A 25,301-nucleotide genomic window follows, 5' to 3' on the forward strand; every position below is an offset into this window, starting at 1 on the left:
TGCCTGGTCTGGCCTACATGTGACTCCAGACCCACAATGTGGTTGACTCTGAAATGAATTGTTTAGGCTTGTATATTCTTTCATTCAGATTTACATTTGCAATACCAAGGGTACAAAAATTTGCAGATGTTATAGATTTCAGAGTGCACACTCAGTTGTATCGAGCCACTAAAAGGAATGAAACTGGATGGACCACCTGGCATCGACCTAGACACCGGCACCAACAACAGCAATCTCAGCCCTGTCAACCCTGCAAAGTCCTCCTTACTAACATCTGAGGGCTAGTGCCAAAATTGGGAGAGCTGTCTCACAGACTAGTCAAGCAACAGCCTGACATAGTCATCCTCACGGAATCATACATTACTGATAATGTCCCAGACACCACCATCGCCATCCCTGGGTATGCCCTGTCCCACTGGCAGGACAGACCCAGGAGAGGTGGAGGGACAGTGGCATACATTCAGGAATGAGTTGCCCTGGGAGTCCGCATCAACTCCGGACCCCATGAAGTCTCATGGCATCAGGTCAAACATGGGCTGTTGATTACCACGTACCGCCCTCCCTCAGCTGCTGAATCAGTGGTCCTCCGTGTTGAGCACCACTTGGAGGAAGCACTGAGGGTGGCAAGGGCAGAGAATGTACTCTGGGTGGGGGACTTCAATGTCCATCACCAAGAGTGGCTCAGTAGTGTTAGGGGGAAATAAAGGGATACAGTAATTATTAGGGGGAATATAGGGGTACAGTAAGAACTTATTGAAAGGGAATGAATTACTTAAAATCTCCAAGCATATTGGCAGTTAAAGGTTACCAGATTAAACTTGCACAGCCTTAAGGGCCTGCAAAGAACAGAAAGGCCTTGGAGCCAGACTGTAGTCAGAGGATGGCAATAACAACTAAGATGAAGTGTGCTCTTCAACAGATAGGGGAAGAACAGATGGTAAGGTCTCTGCCTGGGTGAAAACAAATAGGGATGTACTTGTTACCAGAGATGTTTTGTAATGTAAACCTATATGTTGACGAGATCGGAATCTGGAAACTGCTCTTGTATGTGACCAATAATGTATAAATATGTTGAATACTTGTAGTTTAGCACAGTACAGCTGTATTGAGATGGTGCCCTCCTTGCAATTGCTCGAATAAACGATCATAACCTGTACCTGAGTCTCCTGTGGTCCATTCATCAAAGACACCACATCAGTAGCAACGAGCTGGCCAAGTTCTGAAGGACATAGCTGCTAGACTGGGTCTGCAGCAGGTGGTGGGGGAACCAACAAGAGGGAAAAACATACATGACCTCATCCTTACCAGCCAGCCTGCCACAGATGCATCTGTCCATGACAGCCTTGGTAGGAGTTACCACTGCACAGTCGTTGTGGAGATGAAGTCCTGCCTTCACGTTGAGGATACCCTCCATCATGTCGTTTGGCACTACCACCATGCTAAATATGATAGATTTCAAACAGGTCTAGCAACTCTGGGCATCCTTGAGGCACTATGGGCCATGAGCAGCAGCAGAAATGTACTCGAACGTAGTCCGTAACCTCATAGCCCGGCACATCCCCCGCTCTACCATTACCATCAAGCCAGGGGATCAACCTTGGTTCAATGAAGAGTGCAGGAGGGCATGCCAGGAGCAGCACCAGGCATACCTAAAAATGAGGTCAACCTGGTAAAGCTTTAACACAGAACTACTTACGTGCCAAACAAAATGAGCAGCAAGTGATAGGCTGAGATAAGCGATCCCACAACCAACATATCAGATCTAAGCTCTGCAGTCCTGCCACATCCAGTCGTGAATGGTAGACAATTACACAACTCACTGGAGGAGGCTCCACAAATATCCCCATCCTCAATGATGGGGGGAGCCCAGCACATCAGTGCAAAACATAAGGCTGATGCATTTGCTACAATCTTCAGACAGGAGTGCTGAGTGGACAAACATGGACAAAAAAGCTGAACTTCCGAGGTGAGGTGAGAGTGACTGCGCTTGACATCAAGGCCACATTTGACAGAGTGTGGCATCAAGGAGCCCAAGCAAAAATCGAGTCAATGGGAATCAGGGGGAAAACTTTCCACTGGTTAGTGCTTACATAGCACTAAGGAAGATGGCTGTGGTTGTTGGAGGTCGGTCATTGCGGCTCCAGGACATCACTGCAGGCATTCCTCAGGGTAGTGTCCTTGGCCCAATCATCTTCAGCTGCTTCATCAATGACCTTCTTTCCATCATAAGGTCAGAAGTGGTTTGCTTATGATTATACAATGTTGAGCACCATTCATGACTTCTCAGACACAGAAACACTCCGTGTCCAAATGCAGCAAGGCCTGGACAGGCTTGGGATGACAAATGACAATATACCTTTGTGTCACATAAGTGCCAGTCAATAACCATTGTAAAAAGCATATCTTTTTATTTCTGTTGGACTGTGGATTAAAATTACGATAGCTGCAGCTTGAAATGCATGCCTACTGGAACAGTATAAGGGATATTTACAATGTTGCTGTCTTGGGACAGAGTGTGCTATGAAAGACAGGATGGTGCCGAGGAGAAGTCTAGTGTAACGGGGAAGCTGTCTGGAAACAACATTTTTAATTTGCTCCTAATCAGGTGACCAAGGTTTGTGTGAGAGCAGTGCAGCAGAGAAAAGCTCCTAGCCTGAAGAGACCTACAACCTCTTGCTCCTGTGTGTGTAAGACTCCAGTAGTTTTACAATTATAGTTAGCTGGTCTTTTTTCCTCATATCTCTATAACCTGCTGTCTCTCTGAAAAACCCCTGTCAAGAGAAAAAGGGGAAAATCACTGTTAGAGACATTGAAAAGCAAATGCTCAACCAATGACCTAAAGACTAAAAGTGCTGGAAAGACCACCTCGTGTCATCAACAAATTCCTGAAAGAAATTTGGAAGACATTGATCAAAATCAACCCATCGACTCCTGTACTCCGGAACTGGTGCTATTGAACTGTTTTATCCCACCCTTAAAATCCATTTTTTGTTTGTCTTATATGTGTCTGTATAGAGATTTAAGAAGGGGTAGAGTTTAGGTTATAGAGTTAGAAATTAGCAGTTCGTATTTCTTTGTTTTGCCACTGGTTAAAGGCAATTTGTTCAATAAACAGTTATTTACGTATTAAGTTTACAAACCTAGTGCTTGCATTCTGTTAACCTAAATTAAACAATTAGGTGGTTTGATCAAACTTCTCACAATTGTCGCGGCTCGGAGAGCAGTGGAGCTTGATATTGCCGCATATTGTCTCCAGTGAGTCAGGACACCATCTCCAACAAGAGAATCTAGCCATCGCCCCTTGACATTCAATGGCATTACCATCACTGAATCCCTCATTATCAACATCCTGGGGGGGTTACCGTTGACCAGAAACTGAACTGGACTAGCCATATAAATACTGTGGCTACAAGAGCAGGTCAGAGGCTAGGAATCCTGCAGTGAGTAACTCACCTCCTGACTCCCCAACGCCTGTCCACAAGGCACAAGTCAGGAGTGTGATGGAATACTCCCCACTTGCCTTGATGAGTGCAGCTCCCACAACACTCAAGAAGCTTGACACCATCCAGGACAAAGCAGTCCTTTTGATTGGCACCCCAGCCACAAACATTCACTCCCTCCACCATCAATACACAGTAGCAGCAGTGTGTACCATCTACAAGGTGCACTGCAGGAATTCGTCAAGGCTTCTTAGAAAGCACCTTCCAAACCCATGACCACTACCATCTAGAAAGTCAAGGACAACAGATAGATGGGAACACCCCCACCTGGAAGTTCCCCTCCAAGCCATTCACCATCCTGACTTGGAAATATATCAGTGTTCCTTCACTGTCACTGGATCAAAATCCTGGAACTCCCTTCCTAACAGCACTGTGGGTGTCCCTACACCACATGGACTGCCGCAGTTCAAGAAGGCAGTTTACCACCACCTTGTTAAGGGCAACTAGGAATGGGCAATAAATGCTGGCCCAGCCAGCGAAGCCCACATCCTGTAAATGAATTTTAAAACAGTGGATTCCAGTTCATGCAGCACAGGCACCAGTATTGGGGAAAGTGGTTTCTGTACCTTTGGGATGATCTACACCTGAACCATGCTGGGACTGGTCCTCATGAGCTGCATTAGTAGGGAAGTAGACACGGTTTTATCCTGAATAGTGGGACTAAGGGACTAGTGGGAAGATGTGGTCAACCAAAGAGTAGAGACAAGGCAAGAGAGAAAGGTATTAATATAGGAAATGATAAACAGACTGTGACAGGAAGGGACAGAGAGTATAAATCTAAGGGTAAATCAGCAGATAAGGCTAGACACTACAAAAATAATAAAGGGACAAGACTAAAGGCTCTGTATCTAACATGGCATTTGGATTAAAACAGAACTGATAGTGCAAATAGAAATACAAAATCATAGCCATTACAGAGACATGGCTACTGGATGACAAAGATTGGGATCTGAATTTGAAGGGTATGTGACATTTAGGAAGGACAGAAAATTAGGAAAAGGTGGAGGGGTGGGTCTGTTAATTAATGATGATATTAGCACATTAGAGAGGGATGACCTAAGTTTAGGGAACCAGGACGTAGGATTGGTGTGGATTGAGATGAGAAATGGTAAAGGCAAGAAGTCACTTGTGGGAATGGTGCACAGGCCCCCTAACTAGGATGGTAAGGTGGAGTATAAAAGAAGAGATAATGGGAGATTGTCACAGAGGTACAGCAATAATCATGGGAAATTTTAATTTATATATTGACTAGAAAAATCAATGGGCAAAGGTAGTGTGGATGAGGATTTCATAGAAAGTTTTTGGGAAAGTTTCTTAGGACAGCACATTCTGAAACCAACCAGAGAGCAGATAATGCTGGACCTGGTATTGAGCAGAGATGGGATTAATTGATAATCTCAGAGTGAAGGCACTCCTAGGTAGCAGCAATTATAATATGATTGAATTTTTGATTCATTTTGAGGGAGAAACGAGTGCGCCCAAGACCAGTATTTTAAACTTAAATAAGGGCAATTTTGAGGGCATGAAAGCAGAGCTAGCTAAAGTGAACTGCCAAATAAGCTTAAGGGATAGGTCAATAGAGGTTCAGTGCCAGACATTTAAAGGGATATTTCAGAATACACAGAATATATACATTCCAAATGGGAAAGAAAAATTCCAAGGGGAGGGCCCACCATCCATGGTTAACTAAACAAGTTAAAGACAGTATCAAACTTAAAGAGAAAGAATATAATTACACACAGGTGGGTGGCAGGTCAGAAGATTGGAAAGATTATAAAGAACAGCAAAGAATGACAAAAAGATTAATATGGAGGGAAAATTAGAGTATGAGAGAAGCTAACTTGTAATATAAAGATGGATAGTAAGGAGTTTATATAGATATTTAGATAAGAAAAGTTAACAAAGTGAGCATTGGTGCTATAGAGAGTGCATCTGGGGAAATGACAACGGAAAGTAGGGAGATGGCGGATGAATTAAACAGGTATTTTGCTTCGGTCTTCACTACAGACGACAAAGTAACATCCCAGAAACAGCTGTAAATCAGGAAATGGGAAGGAGGGAGAAACTCAGGAAAATTACAATCACCAGGGAAGTGGTATTGAGCAAATTGTTGGGGGTGCGGGCTGACAAAACCTAGGCCTGGTTGGACTTCATCCTGAGGTCTTGAAAGAAGTGGCTAGTGAGATAGTTGATGCTTTGGTTTTAATTTTCCAAAATTCTCTAGATTCGGGGAAGATTCCATTAGATTGCAAAATAGCAAATATAACTCCTTTATTCAAAAAGGGAGACAGACAGAAAGCAGGAAACTACAGGCCAGTTAACCTAACATCTGTCATAGGGAAAATGTTAGATGCTATTATGAAAGATATTATAGCACGGCACTTAGGAAAAAAGAGTCAACATGCTTTTGTGAAAGGGAAATCATGTTTAATCAATTTATTGGAGTTCTTCGAAGGAGTCACATCTGCTGTGGATAAAAGGGAACCTGTGGATGTACTGTACTTAGATTTCCAGAAGGCAATGGATAAAGTGCCACATCAAAGGTTCTGGCAGAAAATAAAAGCCCACGGTATAGGAGGTAACATAATGGATAGAAGATTGGCTAGCTAACAGGAAGCAGAGAGTTGGCATGAATGAGTCTTTACCAGGTTAGCAGGATCTGACAGGTAGTGTGCCACAGGGATCAGTGCTGGGGTCTCAATTTGCTGACAACACAAAAGATAGACAGGAAAGTAAATTGTGAAGATGACATAAGGAGGCTTAAAAGGGACATAGATAGGTTAAGTGAGTGGGAAAAGATCTGGCAAATGAAGTATTATGTGGACAATTGTGAAATTGTCTATTTTGGCAGGAAGAATATAAAGAAGCTTATTACCTAAATGATGGGAGACTGCAGAGTTCTGAGATTCAGAGGGATCTGGGTGTCCTAGTGTATGAGTCACAAAAAGCAAGTACAGCAAGTAACTAGAAAAGCTAATAGAAAGTTTTTGTTTTTTGTGAGGGGAATTGATTACAAAAGTAGGGAGGTTATGCTTCAGTTCTACAGGCCACTGGTAAGATGACATCTAGAGTAGTCATGAAGATATTAATGTATGTTATTGGAAATTATTTTAAATTGGACTTGTAGTAGGGTTTGTATCTGTGGGTGGGTGGGTGTGTGTGTTAATTAGATTAAAACCAGCTAGTCTGGGTGCCTTGATGTATAGAAGTTTTAAACAGTAAGGTAGAGGGTACATTTCCATTTTGTTGAATAAACCATTCAAAGATTGGGGGTGAAATCTTACAGCTAGCTAGGAGACACCAAGCAATATGTTTATGTTACTAATAAAATTGGTACTATGAAAGGTATTTATTGATAGAAGAGGTGGAGTTCAAAGGGCCTGATACAATGAGAATTTACATTCAAAGGGAAGGCTAGGTATTTACAGAAGAGTTGTGTGTGTGGAAGTTAGAGGCTTGTAATATCCAAGCACCTGTAAGCCTACAACCGTCTGCAAAGGAAACAAATTGAAAGAACCTCATTTTGAATTCATTAGATAAAACAACCTTTGCATGTTGTCTGTTTAAAGTCTATGGGTTATTGTTGCCTTGGCGAAGATTTTAGGAGTGATTAATTTAGGGATTTGTTTAATAGTTATTATGGTAGTAATTTGTAGATGTGTATATGTTTAATACCTTGTAAAATGAATAAACGTTTAATTTAATTTATATAAAAAAACCTCTGGAAGCTTGGTGGTTTCATTTCTGAATTCAGAGTTGCATCTCAAACATTCCAATTGAAAATATAGATTATGATAGTTGTTTAAAGTTTCCCTCTGGGATTTTAAATAACTCAGCCTTTACCAACTGCTGTGTCACAACAAGTAGTGTGTACAGTGCTGGTCTCCTTATTTCAAGAAAGATGTCAATGTGTTCAGAGGAGATTTACTAGACTAACACCAGGAATGGGCAGGTTTCCTCATGAGGAAAGGTGGGACAGGTTAGGCTTGTATTCACTTGAGTTTAGAAGAGTAAGAGTCAACTTGATTGAAATCATTAAGATCCTGAGGGGTCTTGACAGGGTGAACGTGGAGAGGATGTTTCCTCTTGTGGGAGAATCTAGAACTAGGGGTCACGGTTTAAAAATAAGGGGTCACTCATTTAAGACAGAGATGAGGAGAATTTTTTTCTCCTAGGGTCATGAGTGTTTAGAACTCTCCCGCAAAAGGCGGTGAGAGCACTGCCTTTGAATATTTTTAAGCCAGAGCTAGATAGATTCTTGATTAACAAAGGACTAAAAGCTTATCGGGGGTAGGCAGGAATGTGGGGTTGAGGAAACAATCAGATCTGCCATGATCTTGTTGAACAGTGGAGCAGGCACAAGGGGCCGAGGGGCCTACTCCTGCTCCTAACTCATACATATGTTCCTATGTTCATGTGCCTTGCTGATGATGATCATATCTGGGAAAACTCGTAACAAAGTGGAATGATTGTTGGAGGACGCTAGAAGTTTAGACCTGGCATGGCAGGAAGAACTGGACATCAGCAGGGCAGCTGGGAATGACTTTGTGACTGTTCACTTAATGCTACATAACTGTCAGAGGCATGGCTTAAAGTAAAAGTGCTTCATAAGACATTTAAATTGTTTTAGTTAATGTGAAATATAACTTTTTACTTTGATGTATCAATTGCCTGTTAATGTTTCAATTATGCTGATTTTAGTTATTTATTATAAATCTTAAAAAGTGAAATTTGCCCATTGGTTTCTTTCCATTGGGGGATAGTTTCCTTTTAAAAAAAAAATTTGTCTCTACAAAGGGGTGTTGTGGGGATTCCTTTCTTTTTAAAAGATATCGGTTTCTACTGGGGTCATAACATGCTTTCTTGAACAGTGGTTAATATCTGCCAACATCTAGACCTCTGGTCCCACTCCCATATCTAATGGAAGATTAAAGGGTTTGGTCAGAGCCTCTGAATTTTGCTCAAGATAGGTCACTTTTCCATCTTTAGGTTAAAGTTTTACTAGCATTTCTATCCCTTCTGGCCGTTATTGTCATTTCTATAATCCATTTATTTTTTTTAACCAGGGCCTTGGTCCCACCTAGTTCAGGTGCAGCCTATCTCAGTGGTACAGACTATCCTTCACTCTCTCCGTTTCCATATCTACATGCAATACCCTTGGCAGCAGCTCCTGTGAATATCATGCATGCTTCCACATGAATGCTGATGACATTCAGTTTGATTGTGTTGTCAGACTTCATTTCTATCTTTTATCTTAGTTAACTTGCAGTTTCCTTGAAATAACCATTGGGAAGATTTAAACCACTGACTAAAAAGCAAAAAAGGATTTACATTTTATATTCCGGACTCCAGCTATTACAAAATTAATGCCATTATTCTCAAAATAGGAACACCCCACAAGGAAAGAGTTCATACATCATGAGGGGAGGAAACAGTACAACTCTACTGAAATTCAGTAACAAAATTAATTTACAGAGATCAATTATTTTACTGACATACATAGAATAAAACCTTGTGCTAAGTATCCACATCTATTGTTAGTACAGCACCATAAGAAAAAAGGAACATATTGTGATTGCGTTCACAGCAATGCTTTGACAGAAAGGTCCTATGCATCATGAACTCTATTTTATGCCTATAATTGATAAGCCTGTTAAAATCACTCTTGCAAACATGCATGAATATATGTCAACAGCAACTGTCTGAACCTGCAGTTCACGTTACGTACACAGATGTTAAAGAACAAACGCACCAAAGTTAATGCACATCATTGGTTTTCAGGGATCAGAGTGAGTTTTATGAAAATAGAGTCAGTATCTTTAATACAATTCGAAAGAAGCTTGAGTACTACTAGTATATCTAAAGAAATTTACTCAATTTATCTTAGCCCTTATTTCCTAATGGAGATTTAAAATAATATTTGAATGCTGGAAATACGCATCAGAGCAAACTATTACAATCCTAGCTGATGTCAATACCAGACAAGTCAGATCTCAGAGTGAAACCTGGTTTGACAGATCCTAATTTCTATTTTCAGAAACCATGGTGGTAAGTTACTGAACAAATTCACAGGAATCTGCTGACGAGCTTTTAACACAAAGAATAAAACATTAAACAAGAAAAATGAACTATACCATACCAAACAAAAAGGTTGGAAAATCTCAATACAAACACAAGATGATTCAATTTCCCAATATTCCTTTACCCAGCAATATCTTTCCAGGCACACAAACCAGTGAAAAATTATTAGCATGACACAATGGCTCCTTGCTCGGGACTGTTACATGTGCAAATGGTTTTCTTCCAGTGAATTCTTCAGCATTCACTTGATGCTTCTCGCTCAACTCGTCTCTCCCCAGACACCCAAAAATAACCGCTTTAAACTCACTGTTTCAGTAGCAACACCACTAAACTGATCACATTATGAGTCCTATAACTGACTATTCAGTTAACTACTGTCCCACTAGCCTTGTGCTTTTCTCAGAGAGCTGAAAAAATCCGTCTTCAGTCTCTGACACACAATGAACTCTGCTCTGTCCTTCTCCATGTCTGTGTCACTTGACCACTGTGGCTAGACAACAGCCCAGTTTTTTTTTTACTTTGTTTTCTCCCCAAAATCACTAAACATCTAACCCCTTTTTAACCCATCTCTTTAACTTCAGGCATTTTAAACCCTCGTTAAAAGTATATATATTTATATATATATAAAACCCAAAAGACTGCCCTTTCAGCCACAGGTCCACCCAGACATCTAGACACCAAGGTTCAAACAACCAGAAATGAAACTGACACCATTCTACATTTTTTAACACACACACACACACACACACACACACACATATATATATATTCAACTTAAGAATTATATATTGTTCCTAACAAAACACTTTTAAAAAAGTGACAGGTTAATGATCCTCAATTGCTGACTGATTTGCCTTATATTTCTAGCATTTTTCTATTACTTTTTTTTATTTTGATGATTAACAATGAAGCTGTTTCTCAACAATTTTGCCCTGATTGCATTGCAATTGTTGAAACTGACCTGCAAAACTGAGATAAAAAAAAAACAAAACATACTGAAAACACTTGGTTCTAGCTGCATCTGTGGAGAGAAAATGTTACTGCTTCAGGTTGAGGTCCCCTCCATAGATGCTGCCTGACCTCAGTATTTCCAGCCTTTTTTGTTTTTATTTCAGATTTCCAGCATCCAAAATATTTTGCTTTTGCAGAACTATGATGTTCTGATTAAACCAAGAGCAAAAAGGAATCCACTTCAGGCCTGTGATGCTGATAAATCATTCTCAGTTGAGTGCCTCAAAATCCCCATTTTGTTACCTACATATTGTTACAGCCAGAAAGGGTTCTGTTCAAACAGCACTGACTTTTATATTCTTACCACCTGTCCGTAAACCAAAGGCATTTTGAATTATATTTTTTTGGAATAAGTGGTGGCGTTTCTCCCAACCCCTCTACTAGTAACCCCACAGCAAACTTGAGTTAGGATTAACTCAGATTGTTTATTGCACACATTCAAAAAAAAAGTGAAAAGGTGTGTCTACAACTTCCCAATCCGCAATCATGTAGTAAAGGGAGGGATAGAGAAAAGGAAGTTATATAGCACAGGGATCACAGAGAAAATGAGTATTGGTTCACATAATTTCCAGAGTCCAGGATCAAGTCCAATGACGAATTCTTTCACAGAGGTCGGCTGACTGAAGGTGTGTTGCAAGATTCACTTTTCCGGTGATGCTGATTTCACAAGACAAAGTAGGCACGCAGAGATTGAATCAGTTCTGTAGGAAGTGGTACAAAATCATCCCAGCAGTCAGGTTAGATGTGGGCCAGTTATTCAACCTGAACAGAGCTTGCTTCTGTGTAGCCTGCTAATCGGATGTTAAATAGAAGACTGGGGTATGCTCAGAGTAATAGTAACTTGTTCAGTAAGCCAGGGTGTTACATCATGTGACCTTACTTCTCCACAATGGCTTCAACAAAGGATATTTATCAGACACCTGGAATTTGGCTGTGTGTCCAGGACTGATAATGTCTCAGCCATTATGGACTGAAAAGGGGTGTTGCTGGATGAGGGTCTGGTGTTTGGGAAGTCATTGTCTCCGCAGACTCACTGACTCCGCTAACAAGCTTCGCTTATCAAATGCAAGTGGCCTTCGTGTAGCTCTCTTTGAAGTTGGTCTGTGCAGTTCAGGTGATCTGTTAGAAGCTCCTCAGACATAAAAAGGTGTAACATTTCTGAAACTGATGAATTCTTTTGTTCTGGTGGCTCACAGACAGCGGGTCAGCCATCTTAATTGTCTTCATTCAGCAGAAAAGCCCAGTTTAAAGATAAAGAGCGATAAAGTTTAAAAATACATATGTACCGTGTTGGGTTCTGTTCCGTAACAATATCAACAGATAGCTTGGTTGATATAATAGCAGTGACTGGTTATGATCCGGAATGCACTGCCCGAGAGTGTGATGGAGGCAGATACAATCATAGCCTTCAAAAGAAAACTGGATAATTATCTGAAGGGAAGGAAAATTGCAAAGCTATGGGAAAAGGTGGGTGAGTGGAACTAGCCAAGTTGCTCTTGCAGAAAGCTAACAGGATAAGACTGACCGAACAAACTCCTCCTGTGCTGCAACTACTCTATGAACATTTTGCTTAATTCCCCACCCTGTTCCCATTGCAAATAAATTAATCTTGAAAAGTCTTATGTTGGTTCAGGTTATAATCTCCAATAATGAAGGCAATTCTCTTTTCTACTTTGATTTCTGGCTGCAATATCTTAACCTTGTGATTGAGAAATCCTCTCAGATTCAAAGCATTACAACTGCTCATTTCCCTTTCAATATTTTTCATCATAATAGCCATTTAAGTTACTTGATTCTACTCCATTGAGGTACAAGAATGGGATCAACTCCTGACAAGTCCATAACTAGTTTGCTGAGAAAGAAATAAGCAATTCTTAATATCACACATATTTAAATTAATTAGCTAGTTGATTGAACAAAATGTAAACTGAAATATAATTTTTAAACAGTGATTAATCTTTTAGAAGGTCTGTCAAATAGCAGTAGAGTGATGGCTTTCCGCATTTGACATTGGAAAAATACCAAGGGCAATTACTATTGGCGTACAGATAATGAAATATACAGAATCCTTTTGTATTTAGATCAGGAATTGCATGCCAGCAGAGTGGCTGGGTAGGCCTCTAGTCCATTAGGATTCTATACAATTGGAACGAATGTGAGAAGGGTTGAATAATCAAAATTCTACACACTGCAGTCTCCACAATTTCTCCTGGAATCCATTAATTAAATTAACAAAGGTCTGAGCTACAGGAATTCTATATAGTGAGAATGAAGGGATCCCTTGGAATTTTGCTCTTTAGTCATGACTGTCTGAACATGGCAGAAATACAATGGTTAAGCCACACAAGCAAGATTCAGTTCACAATGTCCAAGAGATTTGTACTCAGGACAGAAAACCTTCTATTGCATACTTAACCATTAAGTAGGAACAATGCAAAATACACACCAAAACCAGAATTCTATCAGAGCCTCAGTTACTTATGTCCCATGAAATAACTCATTTTTCGCCCATCGGGGGCAGGCAGGTGGCCTGGTGTGCCACCATTTTTCGTGGGTGGGCCAATTAATGCTCACCCAGCGTGACGTCCGCACGGAAGTGCTGTGCACTCCCTGTGTGGGTGGGGGGGGGGGGGGGGGGCGGGGGGGTGGGAGAATAGCAAATGCGGAAGTGTGCCCCTTCGCGCATGCTCGTACAGGAGCGCTCCGATCTCTCTGAGACTAAGTGTTGCCTCAAGGAGATCGGTTCCCAAAGTGAAAAATTTATTCTTTCGAAAATTTAATTTACCATCCATGTCCCCTCATGTGACAATGTCACATGAGTTGGGACATGAACGTAACTCTAAGTAAAAGTGAATCTTAATTTTTTAATTCAGTCATGAAACCTCATCCTGCCCGTGGATGAGGTCTCGTGTTTTTTCAGGTGGCCGCCAGCACTCCCGACCTGCCTGCCAACCTTAAGGTTGGACGGGCAGGTCCGCTAATTGCTTTAATTTATTTTTGAATGGCCTCAATAGTCATTTTACACATCGGCGAGTGGGCCCCACCTCCACTTGCCGGTGGGAAAATTCTTGCCTATGTTTAAGCCGCCAAGGTGAAGGATTACAGCCCATAGCACATCTGAAGCCAAAACAGGTATAAAAGGAGATAATGTAAATCAAGAAGTGGTTTTCTTGAAGTTTCATAGATTATAGGAGGAAACTTAGGAAAACTGAGGAATTTCACATCTTTAAGATCCCGGAAAAAACTAAGAGCTAGATGATGTTATGATTATCCAAACTGTCAGACATGATCAGCAACATTAAAAAAAAGGCAGTTATCTCAAATAGCTTACACTTTCATTCATTGCCAACAGTTAAAAAAGAAAAAGCTTATTGCAGACCATCAAGAAACACAGAACATGAAACAGTAAATGATTTATCCAAGAACCAGCTCTTTCATCTGACCTGAAGCTCAACTACTAATTTTCTCTTTATTTCCACCTAGAGGATGAGATTCGTGGTAATTTTAGCAACAAGTGTACAAATACAAGAAGCATTTTGCTGCTTTTTGCCAGAACTACTTTTTCACTAGTTAATGAGCAGTCATTTAATTCCCAGTGGCTTGAAACTTTTCTCAATTTCTTCCCCTTTCAACCTTTTCACCTCTCCTGAAGGCCTCAATTCTTGGAGTTATGGCTGTCCTCTGGTACTTCAATCAAGTACTTCGCCATGTGTAGCTAAGCAAGTTATTTAACCATAGGAGCCATGACAAACCCAACGATATCTCACCCGGTGTCCACAGAGGCACTTTCCAGCAGATGCTAGAGACTTGGCATTCGGTTGCAGCACCACACATAGTGGATGGAAAGATTCTCATCATCGATAACGTGATAAATTAAACAATAAGATCTCTCGGCCTACAAAACCTAACTAAGTTCATGAAGGCAATGATTAATTTATTACACAGTTACAAAACAATTGACTATGATACAGAATGGAGTTGGAAATTACTGAAGAAGCTCCTCCCAGCTGATTGGCTTCGAGAACACTTCCCTCTCAAGCCAAAGGTCATAGTTCATTTGGAATTCCTCTGGCAGCACCAACTGCTGTCCCAGGACGCTCTGCAAACAGTTATCCACTGGAGCAAAATCGGGATTGCTTGGATTTTTGTCATATCTGCGACTATTAAACCTTTCAATGTTGGCTCTCAATGCACATTCCTCGGCCTGAAAATCCCATGGGCGGGCGTCAAGATCTAGAAATAACATTTTTGAAAATTAGAAAACTAAATTTGAAAGATGTGCTTCGTTAATTTTGAGAAGGCATTCAATTTGGTCTCACATGAGAAATTCTGGTTGACAATGCTAGACATAGGATACCCACCACAATCGACTTGCTAGCCAAGCTTTATCGTAAACAACTAGCTTGGGTCAGAGTTGCCAGTACCCTCTCAGAATAGCTCAGAATTAAAAAGGGAGTTTTTTTTTATTCATTCATGGGATGTGAGCTTCACTGGCTTTGCCAGCATTTATTGCCCATCCCTAGTTGCCCTTGAGAAGGTGGTGGTGAGCTGCCTTCTTGAACAAGGGTGTGTCCTCTCACCAGCAATGGTTTTGAGAGGGACACTTGATGGATACGAAGGTGGGAAACTGATTGGCAGGCAGCAAGTTTCAAATCTTCAAAATGCTGATGACATGATTCTGCACATTAACTCAGTGGAGGAGTTGAGTTGGTGGATCATCTCGATCAAGTTAACCAGAAATACAGTCTCCTCATCAATGTTGACAAGATAAAGGTAGAATGGAAAGACCTACAAGATTCTGATTAAAAGAGTTCAGCTTCAACAGGTTGATACCTTCTGCTATCTTGGGTCACTCATCATGCAAGATGCAGTCTACCAAAGAAATTTGGGCTAGACTTAACAAGGATCATGGGGCTGTGAACTCACCTAAAAAAGTATGGAGTAGCCACAGCATCTCGATTACAATGAAAGTTCATCTTCTGAAAACCCTTGTGTGGCCAGTCACAATGTAAGGCTGTGAAAGCTGGATCAGCAAGAAGAGTGACAAGGCTCAAAAAGAGTATTTGAAACGAAAGAGCTCAGATGGATATTATGTGTGTCATAGAAGGCCAAGCGGATAAATGAGTGGTTGTTCGAGAAAGTTGGCATGAAGGGGAACTTGTTTAAGGCAGTGATAACATAAGATCATAAGAGATAGGAGCAGTAGGCCATTCAGCCCCCTCTAGCCTGCCCCGCCATTCAATAAGATCATGGCTGATCTGCACAGGGCCTCAACTCCTCTTTCGGTGTCAGCTCCTGATAGCCCTCAATTCCCCGATATTTCAAAAATCTACCTACCTCCTCTTTAAATACTTTCAGTGATCTAGCCTCCATATTCACTACCCTCTGACAGAAGTTACTTCGCATCTCAGTTTTAAATGAGTGTCCCCTTATTCTGTAATTATGTCCCCTAGCTTGAGCTTCTCCCATTAGTGGAAACATCATCTCAACATCTACCCTGTCAAGCCCCCTCAGAATCTTTAGTCCTATTAGTTTCTCAAATGCTTTGTCCCTCATGATAGAGACTGTTACAAGATCTTTCCTCCCATTAGCTCTTTGCTTATCTGATATCTTTGGAATGTTATACTGTCTTCCACTGTGAAGACCGATACAAAATATTGATTTAAATTATCTGCCATTCCTCTGTTCCCCATTATCAATTTTCCAGTTGTATCCTCCAAGAGTCCCACGCTCACTTTAGCTACTCTCTTTTTATATACCCGTCGAGGCTCTTGCTGTTTGTTTTTATATTTCTAGCCAATTTACTTTCATAATCAATTTTCTCCCTCTTTATTAGCTTTTTAGTCATCCACTGCTGGTTCCTAAAAAATTCCCAATCCTCTGGCCTACCACTAGTTTTCGCCGCTTTCTATGCCTTAGTTTTTGATTGGATACTGTCCTTGACCACCTTTGTTAACCACGGGTTATCCTTCTCATCGAGTCCTTCTTTTTGACCGGGATAAATTTTTGCTGAGCATTATGAAATATCTACTTAAATGTCTGCCACTGCTCATCCATTGACTTCCCCTTGGTCTATTTTCCCAGCCACTTTAGACAACTCTTTCTTCATACCTCTGTAATTGCCCTTATTTAAATTGAGGACACTGGTTTGAAATCCAAGTTGCTCACCCTCAAACTGAATTTGAAATTCTACCATGTTGTGATCGCTATCCCCTAGAAGATCCTTAACTACAAGGTCTGTTATTAGTCCTAGCTCATTACACATTACTAGATCCAAAATAGCCTGTTGCCTTGTAGGTTCTGGAATGTATTGCTATAAGAAACAATCCCTGATGCACTCTACAAATTCGTCTTTCATGTTACCCCTGCCAATCTGATTTGTCCATTCAACATGCAAATTAAAATCACCCATGACAATTGTAGCGTCCTTCTTACATGCCTCCATTATTTCCTGATTTATACTTTGTCCTACAGTGAGGCAACTCTTCGGGGGCTTATAGATGATTCTCACCCGTAACTTCTCCCCCTTGCTATTCCTTATTTCCACCCAAACTGATTCCACATCATGATCTATTGCACCTATATCACTGCTCACCACCGCACTTATACCATCCTTTATTAACAAAGCTACCCCACCTCCTTTTCCTTTTGTCTATTTTTCTGGAATGTCGAATATCCTTGAATATTATCGCAATCTTGGTCACCCTGCAACCATGTCCATATAAAAGCTATCAAGTCATATCCATTTATTTCTATTTGTGCTGTCAATTCATCTATCTTGTTACAAATGCTGCGTGCATTCAGTTAAAGAGCCATAAGCTTTGATTTTTTACCATCTTTCTAATTCTAATTTCTGTTGCACGCTTCTGCTTATATTTTCTGCCCCTTCCTGTCACACTTTGATTATCATTTGCCTCTTTACTACCTTGCACTTCTGCTCTCGGGATTATTTTTGATTGTCCAAACTTCCCTTCAATTGAACCCTCCCCGCCACTAATTAGTTTAAAGCCCTGTCTACAACCCTAGTTATACGATTCACTAGGACACTGGTCCCAGCATTGTTCAAATGAAGTCCGTCCCAATGGAACAGCTCCCTCCTTCCCCAGTACTGGTGCCAGTGCCCCATGAATCAGAACCCATTTCTCCCACACCAATCTTTGAGCCACACATTTAGCTCTCTAATCTTATCAATTTGCATGTGGCTCAGGTAGTAATCCAGAGATTATTACCTTTGTGGTTCTGCTTTTTAAATTAGCCCCAAGCTGCCTGTAGTCCCTCAGCAGAACCTCTTTCCTTGCCCTACCTATGTTGTTGGTACCTACGTGGACCACGACAACTGGATCCTTCCCTTCCCACTCCAAGTTCCTCTCCAGCCCAGATCAAGGAAGCTCATATATCTTGGACATGTGATGCAAATATGAGGGGAATGTTTGGTCAAAGAGTTAATGCGAGGCAAAGCACCTAAAAATGTGCATAAAGACTCAAGATGGCATGGATGGATAATATCAGAACATGGATTGGCTTCTCTATGGGACAGGCTATGAGGGCAGCAGAGAACAGATATCAGTGGAGAAAAATCATCCACAGTGTGGCCGGCCCTCAGAACGAGGATGGATGAAAGATAAGACAGACAAGACAAATTTGAAACTATTGCTTACACAAGGCTTCAGAAGGTAAAGTTTCCTGCTTTATCAATGATTTAGCTTTTGATAGGAGAGGTCTTCATTATGCAGTTTCATATGATAGCAGTTCTTTGACTAACATTCCAGAATATGAACACCAATAATTTCCCATTAACCTTACAGATCTAAAAGCAAATTCCACTTGAACATGTATCTAAATTTAAAGTTCCATCTTAAAGAATGCAACACCGACAAAGCTGCACTACCTTCATATTTCACTGTAAGGTCAGCCTAGATTACACATTTAAGCATGCTTGGACTGGAAGCCCAGGCAAGTCCTACATTCCAGTTCATCTTCTGATTCTATCCCTCTCACAGTGTACCTTCACTATAATCCATGTGAAAGTGCACTACAGGAGCATCAAATGGGCTGCAGCTGTTCAAGATCATCATCTTCTCAAGAAGGAAACGGGGCAATAAATGTCGGCTTTGTCACTGGTGCTCGTTTTGCCCAGCATGAATAATTGAAGGAAATATATAAATTAAGGGTACAACAGGTAATCATGGTGGGTGGTACTGTTGAAGTACTTCACTGCAGAAGAGTCATTTTTAGATATGGTGTTGAGCAAAACTCAGCTGTGTTCTGCAGTTCAGGTGCATTTTAAGGATTTCATGGCATTTTTTCAAGCACAGACAAGTCTTAATGTCCTGGCCAACATTGATCACTTAACTAATATCCCCAAAACAGATCCAACTGCTAATTGCGAGATCTCGGCGTGTATAAATTGGCTACTGCATTAACTTGCATAACAAGTGACTGCACTTCAAAGCAATTCACTGCATGTGAAGCACTTTCAAAGGTGTGACAAGGCAACATGCAATCTTAAGTTTCTTTCCTTTTGATCACTTTAAAGAATCCATTTATTTTAAAACTATCCGAACAATTTAAGATAGCCTTTCTAGGAAGGAGGTGATTTATAGAGCAAACTTGAACTGACAAGATAAAAATTAACCACAGCATCAGCCTTGACTTCTGTGAAGAAAAACTTAAAAAGAACAATGTTGATATTTCTAATTCTTTAATACAATTGTTAGGCACATACCATTCCCATAAGCCCAGTCGTCATTCAGTCGATGGCGCACCTTTTGGTAGATTGCAGACATTGTCTTCATGTTGCTCTTCCGCCACTGGCGACCCAGATATTTGGTCTGCACCTTCAGCAACTTCAGAACATACAATTGCATCATGGCTTGTTTCACCTTCAATGCTCGTTTCAGGATTGGAGCCGACTTAAACACTACCAGCATCTATATAATGAAGACATGAACTGAAACTCACTGAAGGTAATGAATGGCACTCTGTCCGCTTTTTAAATGCTCCTCCTTACAAATTAGTACTTTGAAATAATATTAACCAATTTCTCAAACCACTATTTGGTAAGCACTTAAAATTCCCAAATGTGCAGGTACCATCAATTTCTAAAATGATTTTACAGTTTAGGGGTTTATAGCTATCAGTTAGCATTGTGATAAATATTGTAGGCCATGTTGAGTCCTCATATTCAGAAACTGTTGAAAAGCCACTGTCATGATTTCCTGACAAACATTCAAGTATCCTCTGTTCTTGTCAATCTTCATGATAAAAATTGAAAGCAGTCTTCTTGTTATTTAAAATGCTTAATGTAGCATTGTAGAATACAGGAGTTCCATAAGAGAACTTTTTATCAAATGGACTGCAAGCAGGCAAAAAGAATTTCAGGCTCCCAGGACAGTCATTTTCCTTTTCTTTTTAGGGTTTCAGCTTTCACTTAGACACAGAAATGGAGCCATAAAAATCTCACAACAATGGGAATATGGAAGAATCAGCATCAGCTTATGCAGCAAGCACATCAGCAACTGTACTTTAAGTGAACCATATCAGAATTGTATTTCAAACTTTTGAAAAGAAAAATGTTCTTTTCATCACTACAGTTATTGAATTTTCCTTTTTTAATATAAAAAGGAGGCCAATTCTTTGTCAATCTGAAATAATTATGATGTATTTAAGCGTACAACTGATATCCACAGACGCACCATTGTCCTTGAATGTTTCCATTTGGTGAGTTTATTGAGAATTCGAAGGAGGTTTATACACGAAAAGAGATTCCTCCAGCAGAACTGGTTGTTATCACCAGCTTCCTAGACGGGACAAAAGAATTGAATTAATATTAAGATCACTCAGCCTAAGAAATCAAAATATGTCAAATAGCCAACAAGTTACAGAGAGAAATATTTGTAATGACTTTGGTTCTATAATATATGTTTACCAAGGCAGACTTTGTACTTATACAAATATACCAGTGCCTCACTATAAAATTTACCTGATAACAGTAATAATAATTTCTGAAAATGATAATAGATGTTGCTGCATCTACTTGAAGTGTGGAAAAACAATTAACAATAAAGACTGCATCCTTCAAAATGGTTGGGTCTGCAAAGAGCGCTTCTGAGCTGTGCAAAACTGGTTGGAGGGCTGATGATTACAGTAATGTCACTAGTGGTGAGACGGTTAGCAACAGCAACAATTGGGAGAAATAAATTTGAGTCTTACAGGAGGTTTTTTGACCAAATCTTGATGAATTGGTTTAAGTGTGGCAACCCTATACAAAACACTGCTATAAGTACCTCAAGGAGTCACCAATTTTTAAGTTATCACTGGACTAGTTTCAATTTTACCAAAATTATTCCAAATCCCAAAATTGCATTTTCTCAGATTTGAATGGGTTACAACATTCTCATTACAATTTTTAAGATATATAAATTTCATCACTGAACCAACCTAACACTCAAATAATAATTTTGCCCTAACTAATTATTGTGGCCAATAATTTCAGTGGAAATGTGCAGCTTGCAAGTGATCGCTATAATGGATTCTACTGTACTATGGATTCAATTTAAATGTGCATTGTGTATAATTCCATAATAGAGCAACCTAAAAGTCTATCTTCCACATGGCTTCCAAACCCACAATTTTTTTTTTTTACTCATTCAAGGGATGTGGGCTTCACTGGCTGGGCCAGCATTTATTGCCCATCCCTAATTACCCTTGAGAAGGTGGTGGTGCGCTGCCTTCTTGAACTGCAGCAGTCCATGTGGTGTAGGTACGCCCACAGTGCTGTTAGGGAGTGAGTTCCAGGATTTTGATTCAGTGACAGTGAAAGAACGGTGATATATTTCCACATCAGGATGGTGAGTGACTTGGACGGGAACTTCCAGGTGGTGGTGTTCTCATCTACCTGCTGTCCTTGTCCTTCTAGATGCTAGTGGTTGTGGGTTTGGGAGGTGCTGTCAAAGGAGCCTTGGTGAATTCTTGCAGTGCATCTTGTAGATGGTACACACTACTGCTACTGTGCGTCGGTGGTGGAGGGAGTGAATGCTTGTGGATGCGGTGCCAATCAAGCAGGCTGCCTTGTCCTGGACGGTGTCAAGCTTCTTGAATGCTGTGGGAGCTGCACTCATCCAGGCAAGTGGGAAGTATTCCATCGCACTCTCGACTTGTGCCTTGTAGATGGTGGACAGGCTTTGGGGAGTCAAGAGGTGGGTTACTCATCTAGCCTCTGGCCTGCTCTTGCAGCCATAGTATTTATATGGCTAATCCACTTCAGTTTCTGGTCAATGGTAACCCCCCAGGATGTTGATAATGGGGGATTCAATGATGGTAATGCCACTGGACATTAAGGAGCGATGGTTGGATTCTCTCTTGTTGGACATGGTTGTTGCCTGACACGTGCGTGGTCAGAATGTTACTTGCTACTTGTCAGCCCAAGCCTGGATATTGTCCAGGTCAACTGCATTTGGACATGGACTGCTTCAGCATCTGAATTGTCGTGAATGGTGTTGAACATCGTGCAATCATCAGCGGACATCTCTATTTCTGAACCTTATGACAGAAGGTAGGTCATTGATGAAGCAGCTGAAGATGGTTGGGCTGAGGACACTACCCTGAGGAACTCCTGCTGTGATGTCCTGGATGACTGACCTCCAACAACCACAACCATCTTCCTTTGTGCTCGGCATGGCTCCAACCAGCAGAAAGTTTTCCCCCTGATTCCTACTAACTCCAGTTTTGCTCGGGCTCCTTGATGCCACACTCTGTCAAAAGCAGCCTTGATGTCAAGGGCAGTCACTCTCATCTCACCTCGGGAGTTCAGCTCTTTTGTCCATGGTTGAACCAAGGCTGTAATGTGGTCAGGAGCTGAGTAGCCCTGGCAGAACCCAAACTGGGTGCCAGTGAGCAGACTATTGCTAAGCAAGTGCCGCTTGATAGCATTGTTGATGATCCCTTCTGATGATGGAGAGTAGACTGATGGGGCAGTAATTGGCTGGGTTGGATTTGTCCTGCTTTTTCTGCACAGGACATACCTGAGCAATTTCCCACATAGCCAGTTGATGCCAGTGTTGTAGCTGCACTGGAACACCTTGGCTAGGGGCGCTGCAAGTTCTGGAGTACAAGTCTTCAGTACTATTACCGGAATATTGTCAGGGCCCATAGCCTTTGCAGTATCCAGTGTCTTCAACCGTTTCTTGATACCACGTGGAGTGAATCGAATTGGCTGAAGACTGGCATCTGTGATGCTGGGGACCTCCGGAAGAGACTGAGATGGATCATCCGCTCAGCACTTCTGGCTCAAGATTGTAGCAATTCTTCAGCCTTATTTTTTGCTGATGTGCTGGGCTCCTCCATCATTGAGGATGGGGATATTTGTGGACCTCCTCCTGTGAGTTGTTTAATTGCCCACCACCATTCACGACTGGATGCAGGACTAAAGAGCTTAGATCTGATCCACTGGTTGTGGGATCGCTTAGCCGTGTCTATCACTTGCTGCTTATACTGTTTGGAAGGCAAGTAGTCGTGTGTTATAGCTTCACCAGGTTGAGACTTCATTTTTAAGTGTGCCTGGTGCTGCTCCTGGCAAGCCCTCTTGCACTCTTCATTTAACCAGCGTCGCTCCCCTGGTTTGGTGGTAATGGTAGAGTGGGGGATATGCCGGGCCATGAGCTTACAGATTGTGTTCGAGCACAATTCTGCTGCTGCTGATGGTCCATAACGCCTCATGGATGCCCAGACTTCAGTTGCTAAGTCTGTTCGAAATCTATCCCATTTAGCATGGTGGTAGTGCCACACAACACAATGGAGGATATCCTCAATGTGATGGCGGAACTTGTCTCCACAATGACTGTGAGGTGGTGACTCCTTCCGATAATGTCATGGACAGATGCATCTGCGGCAGGCAGGTTGGTGAGGATGAGGTCAAGTATGTTTTTCCCTCTTGTTGGTTCCCTCACCACCCACTCTCAGTCTAGCAGCTATGTGATTTAGGATTCAACAGCTCAGTTAGTGGTGATACCGAGCCACCCTCGGTGATGGGCATTGAAGTCCCCCACCCACAGTACATTCTGTGCCCTTGCCACCCTCAGTGCTTCCAGCAAGTGTTGTTCAACATGGAGGAGAACTGATTTATCAGCTGAGGGAGGGCGGTACGTGGTAATAAGCAGGAGGGTACCTTGCCGGTGTTTGACCTGATGCCATGAGACTTCATGGGGCCCAGAGTCAATGTTGAGGACTCCGAGGGCAACTCCCTCTTGATTGTATACCACTGTGCCGCCACCAGAGATGGTGATGGTAGTGTCTGGGACATTATTTGTAAGGTATGAATCCGTGAGGGTGACTATATTAGGCTGTTGCTTGATTAGTCTGTGAGACATGAGCTGCCAGGAGGACTTTTCAGGGTCGACAGGGCTGAGATTGAGTTTCTGGTGCCTAGGTTGATGCCAGGTGGTCCGTCCGGTTTCATTCCTTTTTTTTGTGACTTTGCAGTTTTTTACAACTGAGTGGCAGAGGGCATGTAAGAGTCAACCACATTGCTCTGTGTCTGGAGTCATGTGTCGGCCAGACGAGGAAAGGATGACAGATTTCCTTCCCTAAAGGGCATTAGTGAATCAGATGGGTTTTTACAACAATCGACAATGGTCATCTTTAGGCTTTTAATTCCAGATTTTTATTGAATTGAAATTCCACCATCTGCCAAGGCAGGATTCGAACCTGGGTCCCCAGAGGATTACCGTGGGTCTCTGGATTACTAGTCCAGCGACAATACCACTACGCCAGCGACAATACCACTCTGCCGTCATCTCCCAGTGAACAACTGCTGCAGCTACCTTCACAATTACTAAAATTATGTTGAGATGAGGAAGGTCTTACCGCTTATCTAGCTTATCATTCCTAATCAAAGCATCAAATCAATAGCATGGGGTGAGGTCGAGGAAGCTTTTATGTCTTTGCTTATCTGCCCAGAAGTGCTTTTAAAATTCTCTAAATGCAGATTCTAATAGTTTTTTTTCAATTTCACCATCTGATCTGGAATTCCATTTCATGTGTTGTCATTCTCTTCCACAGAGAAGTCATCATTCTAAATTCAGCTTTGACTAGTTTAACTATGGCTTGTGTTTTACCCTCAGCACAGAAAAGAGCCTACGCCAGAGTGAGACGAAGACAGAATACGTAGGTGGGAATTTTTGGCCAGTCTTTTTCTCAAATTTAAATTTAGATTAAGGGTCAGACTCTGGCATAGAACTTTCAACATTCAAGTAAATAGCTTTGTTAAACAGGGAGCTGCCTGGCAGTAACAGTTATCTGTCGATCAGCTGAAATTGGTTGGTTAATTATTGTAGCAGGGAGCTCACTAATTGGTAACTCATCAGTAGCTCGATATAAGCAGACAGGTTTTATCAAACCACATGAAGTACAAGACACACAGAAAGCAGACTATGCCAGAGTGAGTTGTAGACAACCTGTAGTTGGGAATTTGGTTCAGGTGGAAATTCAGTGCAGAGGGGCAAAGAGATGCTCCTTTTTAAATTTTTTTTTCAGCCTCCAGTAGTTGCTGAGTTTTTCTTCCTTGTCTCCAAGCGAGGCGAGTGCAGCTTTCTATTACTTTAATTATGTAAATTAACTAAATTGACTGATTAAATAAATAAGCTTGGACAGAAATGACACGGCTGGTGGTGTGCCGTGACTACAGCAGATGAGAATCTGTGGAGTGCAGTG

At 41.4% G+C, this 25,301-nt stretch overlaps 1 protein-coding gene across 3 annotated transcripts in view; it reads right to left on the bottom strand.

The window, feature by feature from the left end:
- Positions 1-14,022: 14,022 nt before the first annotated feature.
- strip1 (striatin interacting protein 1) overlaps positions 14,023-25,301 on the bottom strand; it is a 127,145-nt gene continuing 115,866 nt past the window's right edge. For 2 of the 3 annotated variants that reach the window (XM_041196357.1, XM_041196359.1), the window contains 3 exons: positions 20,288-20,392; positions 19,318-19,522; positions 14,023-14,825 (listed from right to left, as the gene is read on the bottom strand). In XM_041196357.1, the coding sequence (XP_041052291.1) occupies positions 14,578-14,825; positions 19,318-19,522; positions 20,288-20,392 (558 nt within the window). In that variant the 3' untranslated portion in view covers positions 14,023-14,577. The remainder of the gene's footprint in view (positions 14,826-19,317; positions 19,523-20,287; positions 20,393-25,301) is intronic. The other variant, XM_041196358.1, reaches the window with a different exon arrangement.

Source organism: Carcharodon carcharias, chromosome 9 (assembly GCF_017639515.1).
Source record: "Carcharodon carcharias isolate sCarCar2 chromosome 9, sCarCar2.pri, whole genome shotgun sequence".
NCBI lineage: Eukaryota > Metazoa > Chordata > Chondrichthyes > Lamniformes > Lamnidae > Carcharodon > Carcharodon carcharias.